Source organism: Metschnikowia bicuspidata, assembly GCF_001664035.1.
Source record: "Metschnikowia bicuspidata var. bicuspidata NRRL YB-4993 chromosome Unknown METBIscaffold_2, whole genome shotgun sequence".
In the NCBI taxonomy this organism is placed as follows: domain Eukaryota; kingdom Fungi; phylum Ascomycota; class Pichiomycetes; order Serinales; family Metschnikowiaceae; genus Metschnikowia; species Metschnikowia bicuspidata.
This window is the reverse complement of record NW_017387732.1, coordinates 485,374-508,578: the sequence shown is the minus strand read 5'-3', so window position 1 is coordinate 508,578 and position 23,205 is coordinate 485,374. Positions and strand designations below refer to the sequence as shown.

Sequence of the window (23,205 nt, the reverse complement as noted above, 5' to 3'; positions counted from 1 at the left end):
GGAATATTGACAACTGACACTACGGGCTCAGAAAGGCGGCCAAGCATTGTGAGCTCTGGGGGCTGGTTGGACAACTATCCGTTCTTCATGGCTAGGGTGGCATGGAGACCAAACGAGCAATTGGAGTGTGAGTTTGAACTTCAAAACAGAGAATCGTCTGGGAAGGACAAACAGGGCAACTGGTCTTCACCTTGCGTCTTTGTGGGTGGGAGGCGATTTATTAGTATATCGTATCCGTGAATAAAGACATCCATACAAATCAGATTTTGAGCTGGGACACCACCCAGAAACCATCGGCCCTTCGCTTTAGCCACACTCTATGTATGGTGATTTTTTTTGGTTACAAGTATGGTCCAATTATTGGAGTCTGGAACACGAGGGGGGAGTAGTATGAAGCCAGACAGGCGTATAAGCAATGATTTCATACGTTTCGTTAGAGCGAGTTGAGAATTCTGTTGTGTTCAGATACGAGAGAAGTTTCAGCGCTAATAGAACAACTTTGACACTCATGTCACTTTTATCTACTGGAGATGCGTAAAGAGAAGATTGTGTTTTTTCGTAGACGAGAAGGGGCTATTGGGGCATAAAAGTCTTGATCTTCTACAAAAAAGCTATTGTCGTTGTACTCACAGCTCAGTTGAAATGAGTGAATTTGCTCGCTTTTCATTGAATAGTGATTTTCTTGTAGCATTTCGGTTTGAGGGTTGAAGAGTGACGTTCACTGATGTAGATTCATCATTTGCCCCTTTCAAATGGGATGGAAAAGTTTAATGGCCCAAAAGAAAATCATATGCACCAAGCTGACTTGTCTTTGATATCATATAATTGTCTACTGGCCTCAACAGTCAGTAGTCGACATGTTTCCAGAAGGGTCCACTTGAAGTAGCTTCTGAAAGGATCTGGCGGATACATTGCAGAGCAGAAAAAGTGCTACGGTTTTTTGTGATATATACCAGGTGACAGAAACCAGGTTTTTGCGATAAAAATAGCATTCGTGAGCCGAGTCTGGCTCCTTGCTTATGGTTTTTGTCAAAAGTAGCAAAGGGCCCAGTGGCAGAGATGGTTCTTATTAAGAAGGTAGTCTGCTTTTACCACAGAAGTAATGTCTATGCCATGAACCCAACATGGTTTGTGGCCTTGTGTAAGAGGAACAACCAATCGGGCTACAATCAAGCGCACTCAACCATATACTAACTTCAAGCAGCTGAGACAATCTACTTTCACCAAAACAGACTCAATTTGATAAATGTCCATAGTCCGAAAATGGCCGTGAATTAAACATTTCTTATCCTCAAAGGACTCTCATAATTGATTGGAGATATGTGAGAGCATTCCCACATCTGGAACATCCTGGCACCTGATCTTGCACCGCCATTGTGGATCTTAACATATGAGTCTTTTTCAGATGGGTCTTTTTCAGATGGGTATTTCCCAAATGGGCCTATTTGGTAAAGGTCTTTTTGACATGGGTCAATCTGAAATATATTTGGTATGGGTCTATTTGGTATGGGTCTATTTGGTATGGGTCTATTTGGTATGGGTCTATTTGGTATGGGTCTATTTGGTATGGGTCTATTTGGTATGGGTCTATTTGATATGGGTCTATTTGGTATGAGTCTATTTGGTATGAGTCTATTTCATATGGGTGTATTTAATATGGGTGTATTTAATATGGGTGTATTTAATATTGGTATATTTCAGATGGGTCTGTTTGAGATAAGTCTATTTGACATGGGTCTATCTGAGATATATTCCGTATGGGTCTACTTGACATGGGTCTACTTGACATGGGTCTACTTGACATGGGTCTAGTTACTGCAGGTCATTTCTAAAAAGTTTCCTCTCCACAGAATAAAAGGCCAGTTTCCAACATCGTCCCGCGGCATTGCCTCTTGTCTTCCATAAAACAGATCGTCATGAGCCTGCCAATTAGCCATCGCGACACGCTTCACTTGCACTAATCCAAATAAGCAGACACTACAAAACACGATTGAAAACCCAAAAACAAAAACAAAAACAGCACCCGCCAACCAGCTGTCCCCGTCACACTGCAACAAAAAACAAAACAGAAAAGACTGGTCAAAACGCCTCCGAAGTGGCTCCCCCAGTCGTCGCCCAGCCAATGCCCCGGGTGCGCACGTGACCCTCGCTCACCGCACGTCTCCTCGAACCAACTCCTACTTCTTTGCCCGAAACCCGCCAGCAAACAATGCTAAATTTTCCCCGACAACTCCCAGCTCTCCGGCAAGGACACAGGCTCCTCCACGGGTCCTGCATGCGCGCGGCGGGCCACTCCAAGTGGCAGAACATCAGACACGACAAGGCCAAAAACGACGCGAAGAAACTGAAGGAAGCGTTCACCATGGTCACGCGGATCATGGCCAGCGTCAAACTGGGCGGCGTGGACAGCAACGCGCAGTTGGCCACGCTAGTGGAGAAGGCGCGGAAGGCCAATATCACCAAGAAAATCATCGACAACGCCATCAAAAGAGGCCTGGGCGAAAGCACCGGCTCTACGGTCCAGACGTTCGAGGTCATGTACGAGTTCATGGGCCCTGGCGGCGTGGCGTTCATTGTGGAGGCCAACACGGACAACAAGACGCGGACCATCGGGCTCGTGAAGCACGCACTTTCAAAGTTTAACGCGGCCTTGAGCCCATGCCAGTATATATTCCAGCGCAAAGGCGAGATTGTGTTCGAGGCGCGCTCGGGCTCGGAGCTGTTTGACGAGATCTTCGAGGCGGCCATCGACGTCGGGGCCGAAGACGTGGTGGAGTTCGAGGACGTCGAAAACGAGTACGACGGCGAGGCCTTGTACAAGATCACCACGGACCCGGCCGACTTGAACGCCGTGTCCAACCGCTTGTCCGAAAAGGGCTACAAGTTGCGCGACTCCAAAACCACGTTTGTGGCGGACCCCGACAGCGAGGTGGATTTCCCGGAGGGCCTCGAGAAGAGCATGGCCAAGTGCATTGATCTTTTGGACGACACGGCCGAGGTGACCAACTACTACACGAACATCCGCAACTAGATTGAAAATGGCTGTTGAAGCTGGGTGGGGCTGGTTAAAAACTGGCTGTTGTATGTGGCTGTTGTATGTGGCTGTTGTATGTGGCTGTTGTATGTGGCTGTTGTATGTGGTTATTGCATCTGGTTATTGCACCTGGTCATTTCACCTGGTAATTTCACCCGGTAGTTGCTACTGAAACACGGCAACTTGTTTTCGGGTCCGGTCCCTTCGAAACCGATTACTGCAACAGGCCAGTTCACCCGCTTATTGCTGCTATTATTCAGTGCCAGCATCCGCACCCATGTACATAGGAAAAACGCACGGGGCCCTTGGGTCTACAGTGTGGGGCGCCGGCCCACCAGCCAGTATGGAATTGTGTATTTGCCGGGCCCGGGCCAGGGCGGGGGCTCTTGTGAATAGATACATACAGATGAGAACAAGTACTACGTAGCTCTAAAAACGCATGACGCCACGCCACTTTTGGTGCCGGCCGCTTATTGGGCACCGCCGGTCTTCTCATCCTCGGCAGCCTTGTTCAACACCTCGTCCAAGGTCGACAAGTTGGGGTTTTTCCACAATCTCAAGTGCTTGTCGTAGGCAAAGTGTCTGTAGGTGAAGTAAGTCAAAGACACCAAGGCCACGCCGACGGCGGCAAACAAGGGGTACATTTCCACGGGCGCACCCACCTTAGGGGCAGTGCTTTTTTTGGCGGCAAGTCTCAAGATCTGCGAGCTTCTCATGTTTGGTGTGTTGATGTGGGTGAAGGGAAAGATGGGGCAGTTTGTTGAAGAGTTGCGCGGACGATGGTTGGCTGACCGCGCGTCACGTGACCCGCGGATGGGCCCATTTTGGCGGTGGAGAGTCGGGTTCCGGGAGCTGATATTTGGAGGGGGTGTGGGGTCTGGCGACGGTTGTGTATTTATGGTGGATTTATGGTGTATAAATGGGGTATTAAGGGTGTATTGATGGTATATTGATGGTGTATTGATGGTGGATTAGTGGTGTATTAATGGTGTAATGATGGTGGATTTATGGTGGATTAATGGTGGATTAATGGTGTATTGATGGTGGATTAGTGGTGTATTAATGGTGTATTTATGGTGTATTTATGGTGTATTTATGGTGGATTTATGGTGTATTAATGGTGTATTGATGGTGGATTCATGGTGTATTTATGGTGGATTCATGCTGCATCAATAACGCATCGATGGTGTATATGGCGTACGTATAATTTATGGCCGTGCGCTCATTGTGTGCTCATAAAGTACTTCTGGCGTGTTTCCGGTATATCCATGCTAACCAATACATCTCTGGTATATGTCTGGTGCATTTCTCGTGAATTGTGGGGAGCCGATGGTCTGTTCGAAATTGGCACTAGTAACCCTGATACAAGACGTGAAAAACGCACCATTTAGAAGCGCCAATTGGCATACTGGAACATTGGGAATAATTAGGTTTGATCAGATCCATTCTGCTAGCCACATTCACGCAATTACCTCTTTTCTCTTTTTTCCTCGCAGTTGCACATAGTGATGAAAGGCTGAATGTGATCCGCCGCGTGCGTCCTAAACTCTGTAAACAATTTTCCCGTGCCCATAAAACCAGAAAACGGGTATATATATGTATGCTTCATACTTTTGTATGAAAAGGATTAGAACTCATATCGGGCCCAAATTCACTTCCTTTTTGCAGCCTATTCTGTACTGCTTACACGGCTTAATAAATCGCTGCGCATGGACTCACTCAAATCTTGCAAAATTTAAACTCACGGGAAAAGAGACTAAGATTTTGAAAACAGCCAAGGGAGCAGCTTAGGAAGCAACCACCTTTTATTATCTTGGTCTGAAATAACGCGAGAGTGGCCACTCTCTTCACTTTTCTCGGTGACTCGTCTCGTGAAACTCTTGCTCTCGGTAATAGAATAGAAAGATGAACTATCTACCATCTCTAGTACTGGCATACACATGCTCGCTAGATAATAGTAACGCAGTCTTTTTTCTGGGTGATGTCTGCTTTATAGTACACAATTGTAAACTTCGAGCGAAGTCTTGACGCAACCGGTCCATCACGTACAAAAAATCCCGATTCAGTGGAACTCTGAGTAATGATTCATTATCTCATCATCAGGTTCAAGTATCTCGATGTTTTTGCAATGCAACTGATAAGAATCTGAAACTGTATGGGTAGGAACAACTTCTAAGTCTTATCACGCGTGATCATTTGCCTTTCTTGCTTGATTCCCCGCCAGTATCGTTTTAAATTGTTACGCCTTTCGTTGTCTCCACTGTCTTTCTTTACTAGAATTAGTAGGGTTTAATTGCAATTTGCCTGTTGCAATCAAATCTGTGGCAAGGTTTTGTTGAGCTACTTGGCCGACCGCCGGTGACACCAATGGTGACGCCGTTGCTGGAACAGCTGAGCAGGCTGCTGCCCTCTCTGATATCGCTGACAAGGTAGGTGATCACGTCCTCTACTTCAACGCTCACAATGATGGGTGGAAGGATCCAGGATACCTTAGCTGTGAGCAATATTGGGGTATTTTCTCTTCGTAAGCTGTGTTTTGCTCCTACTTAGGAATCGATTCGTACACCACCATTATGATTGTCTCCATGACTACGTCCTCGACAGTATCGCCTACTGACCATTTTCGGGAGCTACGGCATTCCACACATGACTGATTCTATAGAACCTTAGTTTTGTTGCTTATGAACGGTGCATTTTTTACACCTGGCTTTTTTTTGTCTGTTTGAAGTTACATCAAACAAAGGGATCACCAATTTAAATTGCTAGCTCAAGAATCAGAATTGGCGTAAAGTCAATAAAAGCAACAGAACAGTTTAATAGACTGTTCTTCCTCAGACACCAGTGGAAGCTTTCGGTCTGAGACAAACACATACTGGTCACAAAAATCTGAGAATATCCGGATATGGTTTCTCCAGATTCAAAACTATTAATGACGAGGCTTCAGATTTGGGTCCGCACTTGTGTGATTTTGTTTGGGGAAATTGGAAACCTTTGGTGATTAGCCATTTAGATGACGCAGAAACCGGTAGAAAAAGCTCAGTATTACCAAAGAAAAGTCAGAGGCAATCCTCTCTTTCACAAGAATATGAGCTATGGTGATTGTCAACAACGCATACACCCACCCGAACTTAGTGATGTATGAAGAATATAATTCTGGCCCATAAAGTGGAAGGATGGAACTTCGGCCACATCTCGGTCTCATTAGATTTTTTCTTTTCGACAGCTCAATGTCAAATGATGCCTTGTAGATGTGAGGCTGATGCTTTTACCTGGGTGGCGGACAAGAGCAGATTTAGCTGATATATTCTTGGACCAGAGACACCAATTCGCAGCAGCGTGGCTTTCAGAAGCTGAATAAGAGTAACAAAAGAAAAGGGCCAGAATGCTTCGTGAAAAGCCCATTTCTTTGAGTAGATGATGGACCTCCAAACCCACAAAATCATTATGAAGGTTTACCACTACTCAATTCTGGCTCTTACATTTTCACAAGCGAACTACAGACATTCTTGCTTTGCTTGCGTAATATACACAACACAAAAGAACCAGCAATGCCGTGTGAATAGATCTTGAATTTCTATATTGTCAATTGTCATCAAATATGTCCAAGGAAACAGACTGCCGAAGCCCGGGCTTCCCCACATGGGAACTCTCTACTTGTAGCTGAGCACGCCCCCATCTCTCGAGCATACGCCAGCACTGGTCTCATGTCCCACGTCAGCAGTGAGCGTGTCGGCCCGAGCTGTATGTCCATGACGATTTTTTCTTTCCCTCCGGGCAGTCCGTGACGACTTCTCATATTCTCTACGCGTTCGCGATAAACACCCCTCACGTTGTCCCCGTAGTAGTCCATAGGTCCTTTTCGTAGTAACCCAGGATAGTCCAGAAAAAACTTCACGTGGTCTGTGGGTCTTCTCCCCTGCGTCCCGAGCAAGATGCCCCCAATCGGAAGGAAACACTTGGCACGTCTCGTCCCTGCACCACAATCCCCCGCGTCCCTGGTAGAACTTAAATAAATCTTCACGCCCGCCACAGGCTCCACCTACCACGCCGCGATCCAGTCTTTGAGAGAGTCGTAGCATAGCCAGCTCACCGCCATGGACGGCACGATCTTGTACAAGTTCGCCGTCAAGCCCTTGTATGCACCCGAAATGCCCTCGTGCTTGAAAATCGTCACCAACGCGTGAGCCACCGACCGGTACTGGAAGCCCAATTCGCCGCCCGCCATGCTGGCCACCTGGTACCGCTTTCGGAGCAAGTCAAGCGGATATATGAGCACGCCACTGGCAAAGCTGCTGATGGCCCCGGCCCCGAGTTTCCAGAGCGGGTTGCTGAAGTCGTGGCTGGACTCCTTCATCATTTCCCGCAAGTTCTCGTACAGGGCGAAGTTGAGGGCCACGTACGGCGCCACGCCTAGCGTGGTGGGCACGATCCCGCGGTACAAGCCCACAAGCCCGCCCTCGTTTTTGTACACGTCGCTTAGAGTTTCCCACACGCCCGGGGCCCGCACTAGCTTGCCCCGGTTGAGCTTTTTCAACAGCGCCGTTTGGATGGTGATGCGTGCCCTGACCAAGTCCAACGGGTAGGTGGCCAACACGGACGAAATGCCGCCGACGGACCCCGCCAAGAGCCGGTCGAGGTCCGTGAGCTGCCGCCGGTCCTCGTGCTTGTAGCCGAGGAGCAAAAGCTTGCATTTCTCAAACACGGCAAACTGCACGGCACTGTACGGCACAATGCGGACACAGTTCAACGTGTTCCCCCGGAACCAGCCGCGCCAGCCCTCGTCTTTGTACATTTTCCAGATCGTGGGGAACATGCCGCGGTACGCCTTTTGTGCCTCGGGCCCCTGGAGCTGGAGCAAGATTTTGGCCCGCTCAAAAGGCAGGACCAAGGTCCGTGAGACGGCCCCGGCCACGCCGCCGGCAATGAGCGACGCGTTGGACTCCTGCTTCACCTGTCGCTTGATTCGGACAGCCCACGTGTCCTGCGGAGAAGTGGCTGTCATTTTTTCGAAAATGGGGCTGCCTAAGAGGGTGAATATGAGCGAAAGTGGGCCAGCGTACGAGGCTAGCAAAGGCCGTTCTATTTAAATCCAGAAGTTCTGTCCCAACAGAATGGCGGGGGTACTTCTTCAGTGTGGCAATGAGATTTACAAACCGACCCGGCCTATAAATTGACGAGGGGTTTGGACTGCTGTTTCTCAGCGGCTCAGGCTGGAGGTACGATCGAGCCTAGACAAGGTGCACAGTGATCTGTCCACTAGAAAAGAACCAAGAACTAGAAGCAATGGAAATTGCAAGCCCAGAAACTAGCAAGCAGGGGTTTTTATACTCACGATTCCAACACACGGATCTCCCGGGAATAGAAACTAGTGGTTGTTTCTGAGAGAAGCACGGCGAGTCCGAAAAACCGTGGGCCTGCCAAGATGCCGGTTCCGGGCTGCGGCCGATGCTGCGCGAGATCCGGGGTCGAAGCCGCCGGGACGCGGCGGGTCACGTGCCGCGGCACGTGCCCCGGGGGCAGGGCCTTCTGGCCAAGGTTATGGAACATGGGGGATTGCAGTTGTACGGGGCGCAGTTGTAGGGGGCGCAGCTGTATGGGATTTGAAGATAATCCTTAGAATATGCTTTTCTGTGGTGTCGTTTATTTTGGGTGCGGTGCAGATTTCGGGATCCGGGGTAGAGTGAGAGGAGACCCGGCTTGATGCTAGGGGTTTTGATAACTTTTCTGGACAGGCGGGAATGGCGGTTATGCTCATCGTGGTCTGGCCATATACGACTGGATCATCGCAGTAGTGAGCTTTCTCAAGTATCCAGGGTCATCTAGAAATTCAGCATACGAATACTGCCGAACAGGCACTGTGTTTTGATCCCCGGAATTTGGAATGAGTGTTTGTATATGGTCAATTTCAATTTCATTATTTATAGAAAACTGGGGCAATGTGGAAAGGAGGGAAACGTATTACTCGTGGTAACGTGCAGAAAGGCACAGGAAGAGGGAGATACGTGTGGAGAGAATAAACGGGAAGTTTAGCAGTCTTCTGATCACACGTGAAGACCATGTTGAATGGGAGAGGGTTTTCGGAACCGGGAAAGAATAACAGTAAACATGTAAACATGTAAATATGCAAACATGCAATATGTAGTTAACATGGAGTCGACATGGGGTTGACATGTAGACTTGTAACCCACATGCACTGATCAACATGTAGCTCACATGTTTAGTATGTAACAGACCTGTAAAAGTAGAATTTTAGTCAACATGTGAACATGTAAGCATGTAAGTAAACTGCTATCAACATGTAATCACGTAATTATGTCGTCATCAATATGCAGTTCTGATGTTGACATGTAATCAACCTGTCAAAGTAAACTTGTATTCAACATGTGATCATGCAATTATAGTATAATCATGCAATTATAATAAACATGCAATTATGTAGTCATGTAAGCATGTAATTATGTAGTCATGCAAGCATGCAATTATGTAGTACTATGTCATTATCATACAAAAATGTAATCATGGTCATATCATGTATACTTCTAAGCCACAAAATCATCCACACTCACATCTCATAGATACCCATTCCCTCTGGCCAGCGACCTATTTACCTAGCCACGGCTCAGTAGCCCAGCAACACCTTCTCAATGCCCGCCACCAACACGTCCGCGTGTTTCTCCTCAAACACCAACGTGGGCCTCAAGCGCACCGAGTCGTCGGCACAGCCTCCGATGTTGATGCCCACGGTCTTCATGTCCGCCAAGAACCGGTCTCTGAGCTGCGGCGTCTTGAACGTCCAGGCTATGAACGTGGCGCGGTCCTTGCCCCGCAAGTCCGCGAGATAGTCCGGGTACTTGTCGGCCATTTTGGCCAACTTGCCGTACAAGTAGTCGCCCACGCGCGCGGCCTGCTTGGCCAAGTCGTGCTCGACAATCTCGTGGCCAATGGCGCCCGCCAAGATCATGCGGGCCGGGTCGCCGCACCACGTGTTGAACTGGCGGTAGGGCTGCGCAGGCGTCAACGCGGGGTCGTGGTAGTAGTAGCCCGCGGACTGGAACTTCTTCAGGAACGTGACCATGTCGGGCTTGGGCTCCAAGTCGAAGTGTTCGTGGGCCCACATCTTGCCCGTGGCGCCCACGCCGGTCTGCACCTCGTCGACGATCAAAAGAGCGCCGTGCGCCAAGGTGAGGTCGCGCAAGCCCTGGAAAAACGCCGCGGACGCGTGGTTGTCGCCGCCCTCAGACTGGATGGGCTCCACAAGCACGGCCGCGATGGGCACGTTCCAGGACTTCAACAAGGTATCCACAATGGCCAAGCAGCGCGCGTCCTCCCTGCTGTTGGCGTCGCGGTGCGCCTCCAAGGGGTACTTGTAGGCCGGGAACTCGGCCTTGGGCCAGTTGAACGCCGGCAAGTCCATCTTGTGGATGGGCTTCGAGCACGTGGCAGAGGCCGACGCGAATAAGCGGCCGTGGAACGCCCGCTGGAACGACAAGATGGCCAAGTCCGGCGCCCCGGGCGCCTGGTTCTTCATCACGCTGGCGGTCTCGTGCGCCGAGAACGCCGCGCCGGCACCGCGCCGCTTCAGCTGGTACCACATGAACGCGGCCTTGAATGCCAACTCGTTGGCGTCGGCCCCGGAGAGCCCGGACCACATCTTGTCCTGGCCCTGCGGCGCCACCTTCAACAAGTCGCGGATGATGTGCTCGGTGTCGCTGCCGGGGAAATTGCCCAACGCGGGCCGGTTGACGATGGCACTGACCATGCGGTCCGATTTGGCCGCCGCAACCAACGCGGGGTTGTTGTAGCCCAAGGGAATGGACGCGATCTGCGCGTACACGTCCAAGTACAAGTTGCCGTCCACGTCGGCAATGTAGTTGCCCACGGACCGCGTGTAGTCGGCCACGAAGTACGCGGGTCTGGAGTCGAAGACCTGGCCCAACGATTGGATTGCCCGCTGTGACTGTGGCCCGGGCACGGCGCTGGCAGTGTGGGGGCCCGCGGGCTCCTCGGGGAAGTATTTTTCGCACACAGACATGTTGGAGGAAAAGAAGGAGTACACGAGGCTGGTGGCGACAAGAAGCGCGGGCCAGACGAGGAGGGCCATGGGTATTTATACTCGTGCACGGCTTGGTGCCGGGCACTTTGCGCCAGGCGGGTGCTGCCTAATTGGGTGCGCCAGGCGCGGCCTGCTAGCGGCTTCTGCGCGGCTTGCCCCGACTGGGCGCGGCTCGGACCGCGGCGCCCGAACAGGGAAGGCGGGCGCGGGTTAATCGCGCCAGAAGGCGGGACCCGAGATCCGGGGCGAGAATTTTCGGGCCAGAGATCCGGGGCCAGAGTTCAGGGCGGGATTCTGGGGCCGAGTTCTGGCGCCGCGTTTCAGGGCCACAAATCTGGGGCCGAAATTCAGGGCCAAATTCCAAAATAGAATTCCAGGACTAAAATTCCAGGACTAAAATTCCAGGACTAAAGTTCCAGGACTTAATTCCAGGACTTAATTCCAGGACTTAATTCCAGGACTAGAATTCGGGGGCCGCATTTCAGAACTAAAATTCCAGGGCCTGGATCCCAGGGTCGCATTTCAGGGCCAAAGATCTAGGGCCAAAGATCTAGGGCCAGAGATCTAGGGCCATATTCTAGGGCTGAATTCTGGGGCCTAGTTTCGGCGCCTTTCATGGCCAGGGCTCTGGGGCCAAAATTACAGGACCAAAATTCCGACCAAAATTCCAGGACCAGGATCCCAGGACCCGCCCACACAGCACACACGCGGGCCGGATTTCCACAACCCGCCCGTCGAGGCTGCGATCCGGCCGACGAGCCTGGCCGCACAGGAGTAAGAAAAACCTGGGAGTCCGGGAAAAATCCTGCGTGTCTGCTTTATTGGCCTGGCCCAAAACGGCCAGAACCGAGCGGGTCGACACGGGCCTGCTTTTCGCTGTGAGAACCAGGACTTACTCCAATAAAAATATGACATCACAACATTCCTGTTTCAGATACTTACCAGGAACAAGCGCGACGAAGTATAGAAGTGAGGGGGTGTCTTCTCACCCGATTGTTTTTTAAGATCCGTCTCAACAAAGTTGGTTTCGTTATTGTGATAAAGATTTATTTTCGCATGCTAGTACATTAACTGTAGCCCGATCACTCAACAGCCTGAGTTGGGAAACGCATGTGGACAGGATATCCAGCGGGAATATGCTGTACATAAGCAAACGTTCAAACAGATGTTGCCTGTTGATGTGAGAACTAGACGCTTAGCCCTAATTAATCATGTGACAAATGAGACATTAAAGTTCGCACCACTTACCCGGAACCAAATAGCACGACGAGTATATGAAGGGAAGAGAATTCCCTCTAGAGATCTTTTTAGAAGGTCAGTTGACACAAAAGTGGTTTTAGTTTTTCCTAAATAAAGGTTTATTTCCACACGCTAGTACATCATGTCGAATCCGATATCTCAACTGTACCAGTTGGGAACCACTTGTGGACAGGACATTGAGTTGGAATATCCTGTACTCAAGCAGAAATACAAACAGTTGAAGTCTACTTTGCACCAGGCGAGCGTAGAGGCTATACGCAGTACGCATACCAGTAACAATATCCTAGACGGTCATCCTATGAGTTCGAGGACCCAACTTTTCATACACAGAAGGTGTGGACGTAAGGACTGAACTAGTGCTGAGGCGCTGGAGAAAAGATGGGATTAAATCCGACTTTTATGTCTGGTAAGCTGTTCTCACGGGAAACATAGGAGTCCTGGTCTTGGAGAGGGTCTCAGATAGACTCCTCTTCAGTAGTTGATCCACTGATGTTAATCTAGGGACAATAAAAATAGATGTATAAGTTCAGATCGGAGGAAAACCCACAAGGAGAAATACGGTGGATTAAGAAATACTTTTCTTCCTATCAATTAGCTGTACCATAGAGATGGCTTCGCACAGGATGCAGCAAGCCGGACGGGATATACTCTTAGGGCTACTGCGAATCTCCACAGATAAGCGTGCCATATGGTTCTTGTCATTTTTTCTCGCTGTTTTTTTTGGCCATTTTTTTGGCCATTTCTCTTGCAATTTTTCTAGCCGTCTTCAAGGCTTGCAGCTCTGGCGATGGTGCTGGCAGAACTCCTGGGATAGGGGGTCTGTGCAAGAGCCGCGGCCTGTTCAACCCACCGACTCCGTCTGGTTCCACTGCTTTTCCGTGTGAATGGGCATGGTCATTTAGTAGGCGTAGATATGACCCCAATTATGGCGTGTTCGGACTGATCCATGCTCAGCTCATGGATCCACGGGCGTATGCTTGCATTTGGAATCGGTAGGATCCGCTGTTATCCGAGCATTGTGTTTCGTTTCTACCAGGGCTGCCAATAGTGTCGTTTCCATCAGGCTGCCAATCGTGTTGCCGGGTGGACGTGTTTTATGGACTTGCACTTTTCATCGTTGGGAAAGGCCAGTAGCTGTTTGCGTCATTTCATTGCTGCTTTAAAGATTCTCTGTGATTGTTCTTTATGTTTCAATTTGGCCTGTTTCATCACTCTATCTTGATATATGCCGAGATCGACCTCGCGTCATGTCATGCTATGTTTTCTGCTTCCTACACCAGAAAGAACCCCATTGATTGAGCGTCTCAGCTAGCTAATCAGAAAGATCGGTATTGTTAGTAAAATGTCAGTCTGTATTTGGGGCATGATCTTTGGTGCTCGCCAAATCATGCCTTTCGAAGAAGGCAAAGTCGCGGGATATATTGGGGTCAGGAGTAAAGAAGCCATATTCAACTCAAGTCATGATTTCCGAATCTGTTCACATAGATAGACCATATGAACTGCAGCAACGCATGTAGAAATCTTCGAGCATGTTTGTATTTCCAGGACAACGCACCCGATCATTCGACAGTCAAATATTGTAGAAGTGTGCTAGACAGCAATGTATCCAATATCCACAGTGGCTAGGTACCCAAGGCCCGCTTTGTGGCTTGGAACCACTGGAAAAACAATTTTCACTCTGTTTTATGATATACAAGGTACGGGGTATCGGCCTCACCGCTGTCTGTTCAGATTGGAAGGTACCGATATATTTTGTCCGCAGTACCACAGAAGTAGACTTTGATAAGAAAGCTACAGTATAGATGAAGCTTGAGCCAGGATTTGAATCAAGAGAATGTAAAAAATATGAAGGACAGTAAATACTCGGCAGAAGATTTGATTTACTCCCATCGTCAGGAGTTTGAGAATATATGCACAGTTTTTTTGGTACATTCATCTGATTACTATGAGAAAACGAAATACAAGTACCACTGATCAGGTGCTAAAAAAAGAGTTCTATTAGAAGATATGATTCTGCAAAGAGTCCGTCTCCGAAAGGGCTTACGCAGATGGTACTGTTGAGCCTTCATTAGATATTTCCGAAGGTCTTGAGACCACAGCCCGCCTCCTACAAGAACTAGAAGTTTGCGTTTTCTATGAGCTGGTCGAGTTTTTTCTGAAAATAATATAAAAAACCTTTAAACAGCTTTCAACTGAATTGGCTCAGGTGAGAAGACACTAGCACCCATTCATGGGTTTCCTCACTCCCATTGTGCAAAAATACCGCGGATGTATATACATGAGTTGACTTAAAACATTATATATCAAAAACAACATCCATCATATATTAATTAAGCGTTCAATTTACTTCAACAAATCCGATATGGTGTAACGGCTAGCACAGGACGCTCTCACCGTCCAGACCGGGGTTCGACTCCCCGTATCGGAGTTTTCTTTTTTCCCATCCTGGTGTCTGCACGAATTGTTTTTCAAAATCAAAAATCCTTCGATAAAACGCAAATCATGTTCAAACATGCAAAGATGATGTCGATGGCTCTAGCCTGCATTAATATTAATACACCAGCGCTTAGTCTCGCCTACCGAAAGAATCAGGCAATGATGCCGGGCTAGACTCAGTGTGATATGATTGATACATACAGCAATTTACGGTGAATTTCAACGCTGTACAGTTGGTGAACTATATGGTAACAAAGGGTTTTATTGGAACGTCTTTAAATGTTTCGGATGCTATGATAATAAGAAGGGGATGGTTTGAAAGAGCACGCCTTTTTGCTTTTTATTCAAACAAATGATCATAAATTAGTGAATCCTTTTGCTGACTACGATCCTTAAAAGAAATATTTCGTGCATAAGCCTGGTGTTCCTTTTGGAGATCAAATGGGCGATTCTGATGACGAGGATGTAGAAGATACTCCAGAAGAGATTCGGCAAGACTCGCCCATGGCCCTCTCCAGTCCCAAAGAATATTTATCCATCCGTGTAACAGCTATTCACCTATGGACTCCAGCTTTTGCCCCACCCTTCCATCAAGTTGCCCCAGTCGAATAGGCCATATAGCAAGACAAAGGTAATGGAAAGCTAGTTTTGTGTTATCTTTTCATTCTTGCAGTGTGTGTTCTACAATTGAGATAAAAGTAGTGATATAACTACAGAATATGCTTTTCTAACTTTGTACTTCTAAATTTATTTTTGAGTATTGAAGGATTAAGAAACTCTTCATCGAGGCAGAAATCGAGGCTGATACAAGATCTGGTGCTAGGTGTGCAGTGCACTTCAGGTCAAAGATAAACTAAAGAACCAAGCAATATATAAATGGCATTACACGAAACCTCCTTGACTTGGATGAAAGTCAAAGCCACTGGTTGCGGCCATACTTTTTTTCTCCAACTCAAAAAGAGAAGAACTTGAAACTGGGCTGGAAAACCACCTATATGAGTCTCAAATATTTTATGAAAAGACTTTGCACAGCTCATGATCAATCAGACTTAACTTCACATGGTGTCCAGGATTGCAAATCACAGATTCGAAGCTATACCTAGAAATTTAATATTGTATTTGACTCAAGATGAAGAAAGGCTTCATTGGCAGAATTTATAATTGTTTGACCAGGCCTTTGTGCAGTTTGTAGTGCAGTATTGGGGGAGGTACTGATGCCTAAAAAGGAAAGAAAAAAAGAAATAACATAATAGACTAGGGGCCTTTATGAGTATGAAATGGAAAGAATGTTCGAAAAGAAGGCCATAAAACCAATGGTGGTTTTGGAGCGGTGCCAACTTATGTCTCTGGAAAGACGGATTATTCTAATTTTGCAGTCTTTTCTGTTGGTTGACACATCCCAGTAATCACTTGAACGATCAATTTGAAAGTTTTATTTGCTTCTTTAAGGGAATCAAAATAATGTTTTCCCAGGATAAGGCTTATTATTAATTGCATATACTGGTGGGCATAGGTGGTCGTACTTTTTAGAAGTTGATATCAGCTTCTGGAAATGATATTCTTTCCACCACCACCAAATCGGGTCTCTCGCTCTTTTATATCGCACAGAGTCAAGTAAATCATTTGTACAATTTTTGAAAATGGTGACTCGTAAGAATTCGACTGCGCTTTTATCAGCTCCAGAGGCACTTCTCGACGCCATTGGCGTTTTTCTTTTTACTTCGGCTGTTTTGCTCACTACGTCAAGCACTTAAAAACGGGGCAACCATATTTCAAGTAAAACAGTTATCAAAACAAGCTTTGATATCTCCTTCAATTTTCGGTTTCACCAAGGGATATATCCTGGTACACCTCATATGGTGTTAAAAGTATTCAACTGCAGTGCTGGTAGCTCGCCAAATAGAAAGGAAAAATCATCCTGTTCACAAAGGTTTGAAGCTCTCATAATTACCCAATTGACATATCCAGTGTTAACGGATATGTTGCCCGTACAATATACCAAGGTCTTTAGGAAAAAAAGATTTCGAGTATAAGAAGCTTGCAGCTCATAGAGAGAATCAGAATGTAATTTGTATTAGAAAGCCCCACTTTACGTAGTAGAGGGAGATCCAAATAATGTTTTAATATTCATTCCCATATTTGTTTGGAGGTTTTGTGTTTTTAGAAGTTCAAATCGTATGATGAGTTTGAAGTATCATGTACGGATTAAACCAAGTGTATTAGATTCCCGTCTTCGTATGCATCGTTTGAGTATGTCATCTTTATTATATACCTTAAGCTTTTAGATCATGTATGGGAAAAACTGTTTCTGTGAGCTGTGATGAAATAATTCTTTATCTTTATATGTATTCTTGTCGAAAGCCCAACTTGATAAACTGGCATATTTTTTTTCTGGATAACATGCATAAGTCTGCAAAGGGTTTTAGTTATCAGGATAAATTTATTTGGTATTGGATCAGGATATGTATGTTCATTGACTACTAGCAATCTGTGATGGTTTTGTATCCCAGGTTACTAGTACTGCAAAAGAGTCTTCAGATTCCTGTTTGGTCTTAAAGTGTGTTTTTAGATTGCCTAGGACTCTATGGATCTATTTCTCGTTTCTACCCCGGGTTTCTTTGCGAAGGATAACACCTGAAACTAAATGATAAAGATTATTCCTAAGCTTATGCCTGAACCGATGTAAAAGTTTGACTCAAAGTAAGATCACTAACGTCTAGACATATGTTACAATCATCATGAATCTACACATGTCAAGCTGCGGTAATCAGCAACACGTTCTAATCTGATTGATGCTTGACTCTAGTTTTATTACAATGCAAAGTTGAGTCTATGTATGCTTTTCGTTGAAAAAATATTTCTCCAGTTTTTTCAACCAGATTATTTAAATAGAACTCCAGAAAACTTTTTGAGTCTCGGTTGGTCTGTACATTCTAAACGTCTATTTACTGAAGATTCTACCCCTGGTTTCAATACATCGAGAGCCATACTTCTGCATCATGTACGACAACTCCTAGCAAATATGTGTTTATACCGAAACCCTAACCCACAGAGAAACCTGAGTCTTCTCTAATTCCAATGATTCATGTGATCACTGAAAATCTTGGGACTCTAGTTGTTGTATAAGTACTCGCTCACTCGGGTATAGCCGCCTTTTCAGGGCCATTCAGGTGATGCAAGCCCCAGGCATTCTGCAAATTGAAATTGACTGCAAAGATTTGACGGGTTTGTTGGCTTTTATGGTATCTAAGTCTTATTTCGGATAATTATTGCCTAGAAATTAAGAGCGCCCTTGGAGCAATTAAAAATAGGATCCCCGGTCCGAAAACAGGCAACAATGCTCCTTAGACATATTTTGCAGTTAAAAATAAATTCGAAGAACCTTTTTTTTATGTTTTGTTCTGGTTTGGAAGTGAGGCTCCTTAAGCTGCCATTATTGGTGGAGTTTCTCACTTTGACTATTTGAGGTATGGCTGTAAGCTATGATTGGAATGAACAGCTCTGCATATGCACATGATGATTTGATCGAACGAAAGTGAAGAAAGAATCGAAGGGTTCTGGAATTGCAACATCTTCACGGAGGTTCATATATATATGAGAGAAATAGCGTTCCGTAGCTCTCACAGGATGACTTGAGGCTGATCGGACTCGCATATCGTGATGGAGCACCGGGCCTAGAAAAAATTGCGCTAGACTTCCTTTGGTTTGGCAGCACTTAAAAATAAAAAAAAAGAGAAATGCTTGTGTTCTGGAGCTTTCAAAAAGACCAAAATACTGCGAATTCGGGATGTGGTTCGAGCTTGCAATCAAGAGTCGTCTTGGTGGTGCATCCAGATTGAAGTGTGAATAGCTGCTTCTTTGCTGAACTATTTTAATTGTTCAAGTTACTTAATTTGTCAGTGTTAGCCCGGGTCTGAAGATAGTGCAAAATCAATCGCCCGGAGACTGCAAAATCAATCCCAACTGCAATCATGTACCGTGTGACACGTGACTATGTTGGTGCGGCTCATCTAGGGTTCTATGGTTCGAAAAGCTATGGGACAGCTTCAATTCACGAATTGACTTACGCACCTTTACCTGCTTCTGGTGTGTGAATGGCCTGCAATTCTCTGGCGTTTTTGGTTTTGATCGAAGTTGGCTTTTGAATCTTGATTTTCAAGAAATGAATAACTTGTTAAAAGCACCATTTCTTCACCCTTCCAACTTCCAAGGCTAGCAGAGTTCAGAACCGAGCATATTCTCTAGTGCCTTCCTATTCCGAGATTGGGCTTTGTGGTAATGTTCTCATCATTTTTTGGGAACGGGGCATATGAGTTTTGGTTCTGGAAGTCTATTCTTTGCTGACCAAGCTCCATAAATTTCGATTGAGGTAAACCTACTTACTGGGCCGCTTCTATGGAAGACATACAAGTGAAAGGCAGAATACCTAGAAAAAAGTTTTGTTGCTATGTGAAGTTTTATTCGACCAACAAGCAATTAGAGTTTGGTAAAGCTCCTTGTCGTATGGATGATTAGTTTTGTATCGTGAGTCGACAACAAATTATTGCTAGAATCACAACACGTCGGCTTTTTAGATGAAATCATAGCCGGAGAACAAGACACTATGTGACTGAACCTGCACTGTCTTCGAGTAAGCTTTTTGAGTCTCAGAAAAGCCACAGTCACCACGTCGAAAGTGCATTGTTCTGTTGGAAGTCCAAGAGAGTAAAGAGAATAAATCACCAAGAAAATCACCGCAGAATGGCGGCATGAAATTTTGCAGATACATTATATCATTGCTCAATTACAAACTTTCTGACAAAGAATGAACAATGATCTCAAGCCCGATATTGAGGTTGTCTTTCCTCGCTCCTGAATCATTGAGTGGAATGAGCAATTGAGGGCTTTCGCAAATGAGCCAAATAAGCCCTATTAAAGGAATCATATGTATTTGCGTTCCAAGACTCTTCCACTATGGAGCAGTTGCGTCAGCTTGAGGATTGTAGTATCGGATATGAACACAGAGACAATGCCTGTTATAGAGCCTTGCTGGCGGAATCAAAATTTTATACCCAACCGGTCTGAAGATAACACGGTATGATATGTTTCGTATGTTAGGATTAATTGGCTAGAGACGCTAAAATCGACCAGGACATACCCTCGTTACTCGAAATGGAAGGTTGCACAGGTGACCAAGAACCAAATACGTCACTGGCCTTCAAAAACTTGTTTTAAAAAATGAAAAATCCCGGCCCGGAACGTATCACGATAATTCGAGCAGAGAAAGCAGAAATATGTGCCGACCAATTCAGGACTACATATGTCGCCATTGATATGTTTTCAACATGGGGTTGATGGTAAGATAGTTAGACACTGGGCGAAGATATTGTTATTTTCAACGATGAAACCGGTGCTGAAAAGACTTTTAGCCCGAAAGGGAGCTCATCAGCAAAACACTCAATGGCATGTTTAGACAGCTGTAGCTCCCCAAGCCAGGCTATTCTCTTAGTTTAGTGACTTGGCCACCCCGGCTCATTGAACATCGAGCCGTTCTTGTCAGGGCTTTGATGAAATTTCGAATATGACCACAAATATGAAGTGATGTGAATGGAGGAACTTTACGGGCATCCAACTCAGTATTCTTTTTCGGCCCTGCAGTGAGTATTAATATATTTTTTTGAATATATATACATATAAATACAAAAATATTCAAATATAAATACAGATGATATGAGTAGTTCCTATATACACACAAATTTACTTACAAATGTAAAAAGAAATATGCATACAAATATGCATACAAATAGACATACAAATAGACATACAAATAGACATACAAATAGACATACAAATAGACATACAAATAGACATACAAATAGACATACAAATAGACATACAAATAGACATACAAATTCAAAAACAAATATGAACACAGCTATGTAGACAATTACAAGTACTAAATGAAAACAGATACAAACATAAATATATATGTTTCTCCACTCAGTACACCCTGTCTCCGGGCCATCCGGTGCACATCAGCAAACCTGAACCACGCGCAGAAAATTGCCTCTGCCCCGCCAAGTTGCGTTCAACTTCCTGCAAAAAAACGCCTGGCTCCAGCTGTTGCACGGGGTCCCATTCACCAACAAGTTCCGAGTCCGGGTTTTCAGCTTTTCTCCAAACACCACAAGCTTGGCCAAGGCCGTATTCACTATTTCTGGACGCATATCACCAATGTATAGTCGAGCATAGTGGGCACTCTGCGGTGCCTGCTTTTAATACATACTTCCTCATATCTCCTCCGAGACATGTCACAAGTTCTGCATGTTTTCCAGTATGCACGTTACCAGATTATGTTTTTCCGATCCACATACGATATTCTTCATTGTTATGCACAATGTCATAAAATACTTGTCTTATTACAAGTTGTAGTCATGTTGGAGCCTGCGTATGGAACATGGTTTTATTACCTGGTGTCTGAAGGCAGATCCCGAGTTTGTAATGATGTCTGTACGAAAGCATGTCTGGCCAGTCTTGAGAATTCCGGATGCACCCAGCGATGCACCATAAATGCCCGTACCCACACATATTGTGCTGGTGCCTAATTGGCTGACCTACTTTGCCGAATTATTGAAGCGTATCCAGCTGATTTACCTGCACCTCCTCCAAATAACAATGGCCCCGTTTCCTGGCCCGGTCCCCGAATAGATGTACAAACTAAGTTCACGTATACCATATGAGCGCTTACAAATGGCGTCTCCGCAAAAATTCATCAACATACCACGAATGCAATATATTCGGGAAATGCAACACTGTTGATTTGGGAGCGGGACCTGCATTGTTTACTCGGTTTGAACATGGGTGGAAACAAGATGACACAGGTTCAGAAGGGATGTCGCTTGTTTGTTTTTTAGATTTCAATATCAAAGCCGGCCTTATTTTCTGGCACTATTTCCTGGCCGCATTTTCTGGCGCTATTTTCTGGCGCTATTTCCTGGCCCCATTTCCTGGCCCCGATTTCTAGCCCCATTTCCTGGCCCCATTCGCTAGCCCCAATTTCCAGCCCCAATTTCCAGCCCCAATTTCTAGCCGCATTTCCTGGCCGCATTTCCTGGCCCCGATTTCTAGCCCCATTTCCTGGCCCTATTTTCTAGCCCCATCTCATTGCCCCATTCTCTGCCCCTAATTTCTAGCCCCATTTCCTGGCCCGATTTCCTGGCCCTATTTCCTGGCCCTATCTCATGGCCCTATCTCATGGCCCCATCTCATGGCCCCATTCTCTAGCCCCAATTTCTAGCCCCAATTTCTAGCCGCATTTCCTGGCCCCATTTCATGGCCCCGATTTCTAGCCCCATTTCCTGGCCCCATTCGCTAGCCCCAATTTCCTGCCCCATTTCCTGCCCCGGTCCCTGCCGCAGCCTTTTTTTCTGGCCCAATGCAAGTTGGCGCCGCGCGCTCCGCAGGCCAGGGCCGCGCGCCCCAGCCCATCGGCCTTCTGCGCACAGTCAACTGCCTCCTCCCCTCCGTTCTTCTCCCTTCAACCACGCGTGAAAAACACGCACTTCTCCGGATTTCTAGTGTTCCGCCGCCCGCCAAGCACGCCAGGCCCGCCGCCCCCGCCGCCCCGCCGCCCGGAGCCCCCCTCGCCAGCCTGTCGCCAACCGCAGCAGCACCGCCCAAGACCCGCCTCCCCAGCGCCTGAGGCCGCCTTGCCCCGCGCCGCCATGCAGCCAGAACACGCCGAAACCGGCGCCGCCGCCGCCGCCGAAACCGGCTCCGCCGTCGGCAAAAACGACGCCCTCGCCACGGACGACGGGCTCGACCAGGCCATCCAACGGGCCATCGCACAGCATGACTTGGAGCAGCAGCAGCTCCAGCAGCAGCAACAGCAGCTCCAGCAACAGCAGCACCAGCAGCAGCACGCGGCCGCGGCGCGTGCCGCGACGCCCGGGCCCGCTGCTGCCGAACGGCTCTCGCCGCGTCCGCAGGGCCCGCGTGCCGGCGGATATATGGGCGGACCCGACCAGCGGCACCCACAGGCGCCCGCGCTGCCGCCCGGCGTGGACATGCACGCGGCGCTCGGCGTGGCCGCCATGCCGACGCTGCCGTTGTTGGACGCCGCGCAGGAAAAACAGCACTTGCAGATGATTGCCGCCGAGTTGAAGCGCGCGGCGTCGGACGCCTCGGTGGAGCCGCGCGTGAAGGCCGAGCAGGCCGAGCGCGGCGGCTCGGCGCCCGTGCTGCCGCCCGGGTTTCTGGGCCTGGAGGGCCTGCCGCGGCCGGCCGCCCAAGGCGCCGCGGGAGACCGTCTCCATGAGATCGTGGAGGGCCGGGGAGATCTGACCGCGGCACGGGAAGCCCGGGGCGATCTCCGCGATATGGATAGTACCGGGGGAGAATTCCGTGATATGGGTAGTACCGGGGGAGATCTCCGTGATATAGA

The 23,205-nt window shown here is 47.4% G+C and overlaps 7 protein-coding genes and 1 non-coding gene across 8 annotated transcripts; 4 read left to right on the top strand and 4 right to left on the bottom strand.

Annotated features, from left to right (window-relative positions):
• Window positions 1-1,491: 1,491 nt before the first annotated feature.
• Window positions 1,492-1,812, top strand: METBIDRAFT_10868 (uncharacterized protein; the record flags this gene model as incomplete). The annotated part of the gene is made up of 1 exon (XM_018853867.1): window positions 1,492-1,812. One exon carries the CDS (start codon window positions 1,492-1,494, stop codon window positions 1,810-1,812), a length of 321 nt encoding a protein of 106 aa, XP_018712456.1.
• Window positions 1,813-2,011: 199 nt separating this feature from the next.
• METBIDRAFT_143270 (uncharacterized protein) lies at window positions 2,012-3,086 on the top strand. The gene has a single exon (XM_018854495.1). The coding sequence runs from the start codon at window positions 2,210-2,212 to the stop codon at window positions 3,029-3,031; it is 822 nt and encodes a 273-aa protein (XP_018712455.1). The 5' UTR covers window positions 2,012-2,209; the 3' UTR covers window positions 3,032-3,086.
• A 318-nt stretch (window positions 3,087-3,404) lies between these two features.
• Window positions 3,405-3,893, bottom strand: METBIDRAFT_143272 (uncharacterized protein). The gene has a single exon (XM_018854496.1). It carries the CDS (start codon window positions 3,748-3,750, stop codon window positions 3,505-3,507), a length of 246 nt encoding a protein of 81 aa, XP_018712454.1. The 5' UTR covers window positions 3,751-3,893; the 3' UTR covers window positions 3,405-3,504.
• Window positions 3,894-5,379: 1,486 nt separating this feature from the next.
• Window positions 5,380-5,562, top strand: METBIDRAFT_39915 (uncharacterized protein; the record flags this gene model as incomplete). Its single annotated transcript, XM_018857202.1, has 1 exon — window positions 5,380-5,562. A coding segment is annotated over one exon (183 nt), but the record flags the coding sequence as incomplete, so codon positions are not given.
• Window positions 5,563-6,583: 1,021 nt separating this feature from the next.
• On the bottom strand, window positions 6,584-6,978 carry METBIDRAFT_143259 (uncharacterized protein). Its single transcript, XM_018854494.1, has one exon. It carries the CDS (start codon window positions 6,882-6,884, stop codon window positions 6,627-6,629), a length of 258 nt encoding a protein of 85 aa, XP_018712452.1. The 5' UTR covers window positions 6,885-6,978; the 3' UTR covers window positions 6,584-6,626.
• On the bottom strand, window positions 6,584-8,442 carry METBIDRAFT_30941 (uncharacterized protein). Its single transcript, XM_018855744.1, has one exon. It carries the CDS (start codon window positions 8,034-8,036, stop codon window positions 7,074-7,076), a length of 963 nt encoding a protein of 320 aa, XP_018712451.1. The 5' UTR covers window positions 8,037-8,442; the 3' UTR covers window positions 6,584-7,073.
• Window positions 8,443-9,653: 1,211 nt separating this feature from the next.
• Window positions 9,654-11,066, bottom strand: UGA1 (4-aminobutyrate transaminase; the record flags this gene model as incomplete). Its single annotated transcript, XM_018857150.1, has 1 exon — window positions 9,654-11,066. One exon carries the CDS (start codon window positions 11,064-11,066, stop codon window positions 9,654-9,656), a length of 1,413 nt encoding a protein of 470 aa, XP_018712450.1.
• Window positions 11,067-14,703: 3,637 nt separating this feature from the next.
• Window positions 14,704-14,775, top strand: METBIDRAFT_t118. The gene has a single exon. It is a non-coding gene; the product is annotated as a tRNA-Glu (tRNA).
• The last annotated feature ends 8,430 nt before the right edge of the window (window positions 14,776-23,205 follow it).

Bases quoted from the DNA above. Each gene is read 5' to 3' on its own strand.
- METBIDRAFT_143270 (XM_018854495.1), top strand. From the start codon at position 2,210: ATGCTAAATTTTCCCCGACAACTCCCAGCTCTCCGGCAAGGACACAGG.
- METBIDRAFT_143272 (XM_018854496.1), bottom strand. From the start codon at position 3,750: ATGAGAAGCTCGCAGATCTTGAGACTTGCCGCCAAAAAAAGCACTGCC.
- METBIDRAFT_143259 (XM_018854494.1), bottom strand. From the start codon at position 6,884: ATGGACTACTACGGGGACAACGTGAGGGGTGTTTATCGCGAACGCGTA.
- METBIDRAFT_30941 (XM_018855744.1), bottom strand. From the start codon at position 8,036: ATGACAGCCACTTCTCCGCAGGACACGTGGGCTGTCCGAATCAAGCGA.